The sequence below is a fragment of the Culex pipiens genome, chromosome 2 (genome assembly GCF_016801865.2).
Source record: "Culex pipiens pallens isolate TS chromosome 2, TS_CPP_V2, whole genome shotgun sequence".
Classification (NCBI taxonomy): domain Eukaryota; kingdom Metazoa; phylum Arthropoda; class Insecta; order Diptera; family Culicidae; genus Culex; species Culex pipiens.
Window position 1 is genome coordinate 14,714,143 of NC_068938.1, and position 8,806 is coordinate 14,722,948.

Consider the following 8,806-nt stretch of genomic DNA (forward strand, 5'->3'; position numbering starts at 1 on the left):
TGGGGGAAAATTTGGCCATTCTTGGAGGGGAATTACAATGTTATAGAAATCCAATGCTTTTTGTAAAAAATATAAATCTTTATCGCTACACTTTTGAACTTTTTAAGCCCACAATATATTTGAAAAAATGAGAATTTCTTTGAAACTAAAACTCAAAAATGTTTATCGAAAAAAATTGAAATTCCGTGAAATTCCATACATGTAACAAAAAAAGATTTTTAAACATATTTGTTCGAGTTTTTTTTTCTGTAGTCTTTTTTCAAGATAATATTTTGAGCAGTTTTTGAAAAATGGTGTTCGGAGCGGACTGTATTCTTGCTTCACTTCAGGCGGACTTGGGGAACCAGTTGGGAGGGTCGGAAGTATCGCAAACACTACACTAGATTTTCTCTCACTACTTCTATTTACTAAACTAAGTTAAACTATGTGATAAAAAACTAGCGTCTCTTCCGACGATCGCGACGAGGTGTCTTTACGTCCGACCGGTTCGGCTGCTTGCGACAAACTTGCTGGTTTCGCGCACATTTCTCGTTCTCTCCTCCTTCGTTGCGCGCCAAAACGCTCACACGACCGTCGTCGTGCGTCGTTCGTTCTCTTTCTCTCGCACCGTCGTGTTCCACGGCGCTCTGTTGCCGCGCACCTCGTTTCGTGCGCTGTTGCGCCGTCGTCAACGACGCGCCGTTGCTTGCTTCGGCTCACTTGCTGTCTCGCATACGCCGTTTCGCGCGCTCTCCGTCGTCTTTGACAGCAAAGCAGGCTGTGCAGCCATCGTCGCTACGACTGTCATCGCAGCAAGCGCAGGGCTGCCAAAACCACTCCAAATTTTCTTCGAGCTGATCCTGTCAGGCTCGAACATCCTCCACCCGCGAAGAATTGCGTGCATTCTCCAGGCGATCCAAAGCTCACACTTCTGCCTTCCAGTTTCGGTCGGAACTCCAACACGTGGGTTGGCCAGCGTTCCGGCTCCCGTATGTTGTCCAAGAGGATCAGGCAAGTCTTGAGTTGTTTCTTCAGGGGGTTTCGTTGGCTTCGACCAGTTGCGTACTTGTATCATCATGTTGCTTAACTTCGTGCCGTACTTACAGGTCGTGTTGTTTCGTACAGACGCAGTTGACAGTCGCAGGGGCTGCCAAAAGGACTGAACGCCTCGAGGGATGAACTTCAGTACTTCCTGTTTCATGCCGATTGTCGGAAACCGGCATCTTGTTCTGCTTCTCCATGAACTTTCTCCAGGCCCGTCAGGTGTCACTCGCTTCAGTGGGTCGGCATACACCGACCGCTCGTGTGGATGGGATCTTACAATGCAGCTCATCTGCCTCGCTTTCGCTGGTGCTGCAACTCCTGGAAACATCAACCGCTCACCCACCATCAGCTGCATGCAAGCGGCAGCAGCTGTTAACGGCGCCGAGGCCGTCCTTGTACGCACCAACTCCGGCATCGTCTTCGTTGAATGTACCTCCGCGTGGAGCGGCAGGTAAAACTTTCTTTGCTGCGTTTGATCACTCACAGAACTTGTTGTCTTGTAGGCTTTAACTTCACGCTCTTCGGTGTGCTGCTCCAACTCGGGTTCGTCCTCAAACGCCGTGGCTTGAGCCCGAACCGCTACTTTGCGCGCTACGCTGCTTCCAGTGGTGCTGTCCGTGTCCTGGCTGAGCCCCACCTCGCGCAAAGCCACCAAGTTGGCTCTGTCAGCGAGTTGGACTCCCGCAGGAATCACCGAGATGGTGGAACGTGGCTGCATCCTTTCGACGCCAGCCAACTCGTTCGCGTTGTGTATGTCCAGAGTGTTCTTCGTCAAGTGTGTGTCGAACTTACTTGTGATCAATAAACCACGGCAAGGGTTTGGGCTGCAGGGTTCGTCTCGAAAGTCCGCGATGGCTGACAGCGCGTCCGGCGCTAGTTGTCCAGAGGAGCTGGCCTCTGGCGTCACTTGATCCGTTTCGGCTTGTTGTGGAGCACCAGGTTGCTCCACCTTCGTTTGTGTTGTTGGTTGCTTTGGGTTTTTCCGGTACTCGGCGTGCAGCAGGGTGTTGTGCCGCTTCTTGCACGTTGCGCACGCTCCGGTGGACACACACTGCGCTGAGGTATGTCCCGTCCGGAGGCAGTTGAAGCAGAGCTGCTTCTCCTTAACCTTGATCAGCCGCTGGGGGACTGCCATCTCCAGGAACTGCGGACACTTCCAGCTCTTGTGCTGGCCTAGTCCGCACACGTCGCACTTCTGTGGCGGCTCACTTCCGGCGGTCAAGACCATCTTCTGCTGACCCGGATCATCCGTTGCGTTCTGTCCGGGTGGCTTCTTGGTGGGATGTGACGAGTCCTTCTCGTCAGCGATCTTGCATGTGTCGATGATTGTCTTGGGCTTCTCGATCTTGTGGTTGTTCTCGGACCGTTCACCATGCGGGATGGTGAACTCCGGTCGTACCCGATCTTCCGTGTCCAGCTGCTCTGCCAGCAGCTTCCCGGAACGCTTCTGGGGTTCGTCGATGACCGCCTCGTTGGCGCATCCGACGATCTTAGCGGTTGTTGGGTTCGTTGTCTCGTCCACCCATTGTGGTACACCAGGCGTGTACGCGTTTCTTCGTCGTGTGGGCTGGCTCACCTTTTGCAACTTCTCTTCGATGACCGTTAGGACCTCCGTGTGCAAGTCATCGAAGGCGTCGTAGAGAGCATCCTGCTCGTCCCGTAAGGTTGCCGAGACCATGCCGAGGATTTGACCGTACGCCGTGTGGTACGCATCGTACGCGGCTTCTACGTCCTTCTGGCACGTCTTCAACGTGGCCCATGTAAGCGTCGTGGCACTTGCCACGCTTTCAAGTATAGTGGTGAGCTTACCTTGAGCCAGCTCACGCTGGTGGACGATCTCCCTGAACCGCTCCATCTTCTTCGCACTTGCTGCTCCGCTGGGGATCACGCAGTGTTCGATGTTACCGGACTTGCCGCCGGTCTTCTACGATGTAGCCGCCTCCTCCGATTTCACCAGCCTATCCGGTGGCTTCTTCGGGCAAAGCGCTTTGGCCACCGATGCTACAGTGGCAGGGCACTGAGCTCGGAACGGCTGCTGGAACCGTTCACTTTGTCACTTTGGGGTTCTTCTTCCCGCTTCACTCGTACTTTGCGCAGAACTTCTAGAACCAGTTTCCAGAACGTTCTGCGCACCTTTACCGGAACCACTTTTGCGGAAGTCTTTTAGCGTTCACTGTCGGGACCAGTTCCCGAAAGCGTCTTCTCTTACTTTTTAAGCTTCTTCGCGGAAGGTTTCTGTTCCTCTTCTTTGGAGTTCACTTCCAGGACCACTTCCCGAAAGCTTCTTCCGACTCTGCCTGCAACCTCCGCTTCTTCTTCTCTGGAGTCGACGCGTCCTTACTCAGCGCCGCTCCCGGGAGTTGTTGCAGGCGCCTTGGGGCAGTTTCCGGCACAAGAGGGACACCAACGATCGAACCCAGTGTCCGAACCAAGCACGGAAATCAGCCAAGTCTGAAATCACGGTACTTGGGGGAGCTTTTGTGTCCTCTTGGCCGAACTTCACTTCTCGTTCCACTTGCTGGAACGTTCCACTTTGTTCTTCGGACGCATCCTGGACGTTTCCAAAATGGCGTCGACTTTTTTGCACTGGGCACTTTTCACAGATGGCGTCCTTTTGTTCACCACGAGCACATTTTGTCAGCCAAGATGGCGTCTACTTCACACTTTTTCCTTCGCGGCGTCTCTTTTCACTCTGTGGGCCTTGTGCCCACTTGCCGCGATGGAAACGACCCTCCGCCTTTTTTTTCTCCACACTCCCGGTTCACCAGATCCGGCTCGTTTGGACCATGTTCGGAGCGGACTGTAGATTTTTGCTTAAACTTTCGGCGGACTTGGGGAACCAGTTTGGGAGGGTCGGAAGTATCGCAAACACAACACTAGATTTTCTCTACACTAATCTATTTACGGCTACTTAACTTAATTTTAGTGGTAAAAACTAGCGTCTCTTCCGACGATCGCGACGAGGTGACTTTACGTCCGACCGGTTCGGCTGCTTGCGATGAACTTGCTGGTTTCGCGCACATTTCTCGTTCTCTCCTCCTTCGTTGCGCGCCAAAACGCTCACACGACCGTCGTCGTGCGTCGTTCGTTCTCTTTCTCTCGCACCGTCGTGTTCCACGGCGCTCTGTTGCCGCGCACCTCGTTTCGTGCGCTGTTGCGCCGTCGTCAACGACGCGCCGTTGCTTGCTTCGGCTCACTTGCTGTCTCGCATACGCCGTTTCGCGCGCTCTCCGTCGTCTTTGACAGCAAAGCAGGCTGTGCAGCCATCGTCGCTACGACTGTCATCGCAGCAAGCGCAGGGCTGCCAAAACCACTCCAAATTTTCTTCGAGCTGATCCTGTCAGGCTCGAACAAATGGATTTTCTGAAATCAATATCTGTGAATTTTCACATTATTTGAATCAAGAGCAGAAGTTACCGATTTTTGTGATAGTTTCTAAAAACGAGCTGTACCTAATTAAAAAAATGACTGGACTGAAATCAGCAGTTTTTGAAAATAAAAAAAAAATAAAAAAATTGAATGTGTTCAGTTTTTTTGCGGGTTTAAATAAGTCTTTTTCAGTGTTATCTTATAAGTCCTCAACTCGTGATATCTCTCAAAATATCGGTATTGGTAAGATTTTCATTTTATTACATTTTCTGTTCTTTTTTACTGGAATAGTTCTGAAATTAAAAAATCTCGCCCAACATTTGAAAAATATTGTTTTAAGAGCGAGTCCACGAGCAAAGCATACCCATCTCGCATCGACCTCACCAATCTGCCTGAAATTTTCAGGGGTTGTTTGTACATATGAAACTAGCATCTGGTCAAAATATGAGCACTCTAAGTCAACGGGAAGTGGGGCAAATCGGGACACAAAGTTTGAAGGTTCGAAAATGTCAAAAATCTTAAAAAGGCTATAACTTAGACAAAATTCAATTTAATTTCAAAATTCAAAATGCATCTGAAAGGGCTTGAAAAATGCAACAAAATGCAGGGAGAAGCATCCCAATTGGTTAAATCTAAAGGGAGTTATTGGCATTTTAGTGAAAAAATAGCATAATTTTCAAACTCAAATAAAAAAGTGTTCCATCCAGATATCAGCTCGGTTCGACCTGCAGCTTGTAGGGGACATCTGGGACTACCATCTGAGACTGAGAACGCTTTGAGTGATGCAGTTTAACATATTAAATAGACACTTTTACTTTTTGTCAATTTTTTGGTTGTACTAACGGGGTCCCCCCCTTAGATCCCATTTTCCGGTGATAATTTTGTCATATTCGTGTTCCTGAGACAATTTCACAATAGAAACATGCACAAAAATGTTTATTTTCATCCATTTTAACCCTTTAAAAAATAAAAGTAAAAAAAAATAAGAAGCTGCTTTTTTTCTGGTGTCATCTAGTATCCTTGGAAACGAACTTGATTTTCAATAAATGTGAATCGAAGATTTTTTTTAACTTTCATTTTTAAAGGGTTAAAATGGAAGAAAATAAACATTTTTGTGTATGTTTCTATTGTGAAATTGTCTCAGGAACACGAATATGACAAAATTATCACTGGAAAATGGGATCTAAGGGGTCCCCCGAGCAAAACTGTACAAACAAAAAATTCACAAAAAGTAAAAGTGTCTATTTAATATGTTAAACTACCTTACCCAAAGCGTTCTCAGTCTCAGATGATAGTCCCAGATGTCCCCTACAAGCTGCAGGTCGAACCGAGTTGAAAAAAAATATATTTTTTTCGAAAAACTCAAAAATTTTAATGGCAATAGGAGTTATTACAACTGAAAACAATTTAAAATGCATTTTCCTGCATTAAAAATCATATTCATCATGTTTGGGCTCAATTTAAAATATTTTGAAATTTTGTGAAATTCCAATGTTCAGTACAGTCATCCCACATATTTGGAACACCTACAAATTCGAAACACTTTTGTGGTAATTTGTCAATAGGATGCAAAATACAACTTTTCTGTCGACTCTACTATTTTTAGGACCTTTTTTTGGACATTCTCTTGCTATTTCACTAGTAAAAGTAGTACTTTTTAAACAAAAACCTGCCTTTCAAGACTATTTTATCCAGAGCAGCAAAATACTGCCTCCAAATTGCCTGTTCCATGATTGTGGGATGTTATTGTGCCTCTCAAAATTGTGGAACACCAGAATTTAACTGATATTTTGTAGCGGACTGTATTTAGATGTTGGTCGAACCCGCTCCGGCGTCCGAACCGGGAGGCGAAAGTTTCCGGCGGATTCGCGAGCAGAAAATAAAAGACGCGTGTTTCACTCTTCAATGCTCCCTTCCAACTCACGTTTATTGATGCTCTTCTTCTTTTCCCACATCAACGGCAAAACAGCACGAAACGGCGCCAAAGACGCTCACGTACACAGACCGGCCGCGCACCGAGGGGTCGATCGCTGTTTAACCGCAAACATCCTCCCCGCCTTGAGACAGCGTCTCAACCTTCTTCTGATCTCCTGCACCGAGCGATGGTACTCGTGCTTTCCTCGTCGCGTCGTCACTTTCCGAACCAGTCCCGCTTGATCTGGCCAGCCTCGCGAACTGCATCCCTGGGGTGCTTGAGCCGGAACGCTTTTCCGGTCGCAGGTTGTTGAGGGACCGTATGACTCGAGATCGCTGTCGGCACACTTCAATCAGCGACAAGCGCTTCTCGAGAATCTGCTTGCCCTTTGTGTACTTGTACTTGTTCGCCGGACCAACAGTTCGGAGTTTCTTGCATAGCTTCGTGTTTTGTCGATCCAGATTGTTCCGCGAGACCCCAGTCGTTGTGGCGTAGAAGCCGTCGTGAACGACCCGGAGTTTGATCCCGATGATGTCCTCCTTCACAATCTGTTCCTTGGAGTTGGATTCCTGTTGGAACTTGCCTTTGTTGGCCCGCAGGCGCTTTGTACCGAGGATCTCCTGGTCCTCCCAGGACAACCGCAAGGAGCGATTGATGTCGAGTTCCTGGGCGACGTCAAGAACCATGTAGGGAGTGCGTGTACGACACGGCTTCCAGATTTTCCTCGCCACCATCCATCCGAAGATGAAACGCTGTGCCACGAGGATTCTTTGTAGATTCTTGACCTGTCCATCTGCTACGCTGAAGCGCTGACTCGGCAAGGCCGCCGTCAGGCCTCCCAAAACGTAGGCTTGCGTGGTGAGCTTGGTTTCACCGTTGAAACGCGAAGGCATCACCCGCGTGTCTGCGCCGGGCGTGGTCCCGACGATATCTCCGTTGGCCTCGGAGACTTCCAGAGAGGCATTCGTGCACTTCATCCCAAAGCGCTTGACCGATTCCTCCGTGATGTGGGATACTTGTGATCCGCTGTTGTTGTTGACGAGACCTCGCACCTGTTGCGATTCTCCGTCCTCTTTCTCCTTGCAGACGATCTCCGCAGGCGGTAATGGCACCGACGACCATCTCGATTGAGTTGCGTTCTCGGAGACTGCCGAGACCTCCGTTCTCCTTGGTTGTGTTGCAGGTCGGTCGCGGCCTGCCTCTTCCGGTTCATGAATCTGCTGCTGCTGCAAGCATAGCATTGTGTGGTGTCGTTGCTGGCAGCCGGCCGTGCGGCACGCTTGCAACTTCTCTTCGGCAGGCTTGGCAAACACCTTCAGCGCCTTCGCGACGCTTTGGGGTTCCGAATTCGACACCTGACTCCCCGCCGGTGGCGCCAGCGGCGGCGGGTTCTGGCACTGCATGAGGAGAATCTGCTGTTGTGTCTCCTGAATGATCCTGACGGCGTCCCACAGATCATCGCACTTCTGCCGATTGCCCGTACCGGCTTTGGGCTCGCTGTCCTCCAGGCGCTCAGCGTACAAATCCTTTGCTCGATAGTACGCTTCTTCGAACTGAAGTCGGTTGTTGAACTCCTCCTCCAGGTTGGATGTAGCCTCCTCAATCGCGGTTTGGACGGCTTCGAAACACCGAGCAAGTTCGATGAGTTTGCCCCGCCGTTCCGCCACTTCGCCGAGGGACGGATTGCGGGCCTTGACTGTTTTCGCGGTGGACAGTTCCTCCTTCACCTGCGCGAGAATGACGTCACGCTCCGAGGTGAGGGCCTTCTGTTCTGGTTCCATATCCGACGCGCGAAGGACCAAAATGTAGCGGACTGTATTTAGATGTTGGTCGAACCCGCTCCGGCGTCCGAACCGGGAGGCGAAAGTTTCCGGCGGATTCGCGAGCAGAAAATAAAAGACGCGTGTTTCACTCTTCAATGCTCCCTTCCAACTCACGTTTATTGATGCTCTTCTTCTTTTCCCACATCAACGGCAAAACAGCACGAAACGGCGCCAAAGACGCTCACGTACACAGACCGGCCGCGCACCGAGGGGTCGATCGCTGTTTAACCGCAAACATATTTTAACAAAAAAAAGTTATCAGACCATTCATAAAACATTTAAAAAGCATAAGTTTTATTGGTTTCAGAGTGTGAATTCATTATTTTGTAAAAAATATGTACTCCCGGAGAGAAAAAAAAAGTTTGTTTACATCGTAAGAAAAAAGTGTCCCGAATTTATGGATTTCAAGGGTCAATGTTTTTCTTTAAAAACTTGATATACAACGTAAAAATATATGGCTCGTCCATACATCAATCGAAAGATCGCAAGAAAAGCTTTCACATGAAGGTAAAAGCAAATCAATATGTTCAATTATCGATTTTCCATGATTTGTTGAACAATGGCCGATCTGTAAACTGTTCCGAATATGAGGGATGACTGTACCGAAAAAAGTTTTTTTTGCGAAAATTTTTTTTTCGTCATTACTTAGATTTTTTGAAAACTAATGATTAAAAAT

General features: G+C 48.7%; 1 protein-coding gene across 1 annotated transcript; it reads right to left on the reverse strand.

The window, feature by feature from the left end:
• Positions 1 to 308: 308 nt before the first annotated feature.
• LOC120413846 (uncharacterized) lies at positions 309 to 8,088 on the reverse strand. Its single transcript, XM_039574802.1, has 2 exons — positions 6,439 to 8,088; positions 309 to 2,944 (listed from the first exon to the last, which is right to left on the reverse strand). Exons 1-2 carry the CDS (start codon positions 8,086 to 8,088, stop codon positions 668 to 670), a joined length of 3,927 nt encoding a protein of 1,308 aa, XP_039430736.1. The 3' UTR covers positions 309 to 667.
• Positions 8,089 to 8,806: the final 718 nt, after the last annotated feature.

What these genes read in the sequence shown, in the direction of transcription:
- LOC120413846 (XM_039574802.1), bottom strand. Translation starts at nt 8,088, where the DNA reads ATGGAACCAGAACAGAAGGCCCTCACCTCGGAGCGTGACGTCATTCTC. An exon ending in TGTCTCAAGGCGGGGAGGAT is followed by an intron (nt 2,945 to 6,438) that starts GTTTGCGGTTAA and finishes ACATCGTAGAAG; the next exon opens with ACCGGCGGCAAGTCCGGTAA.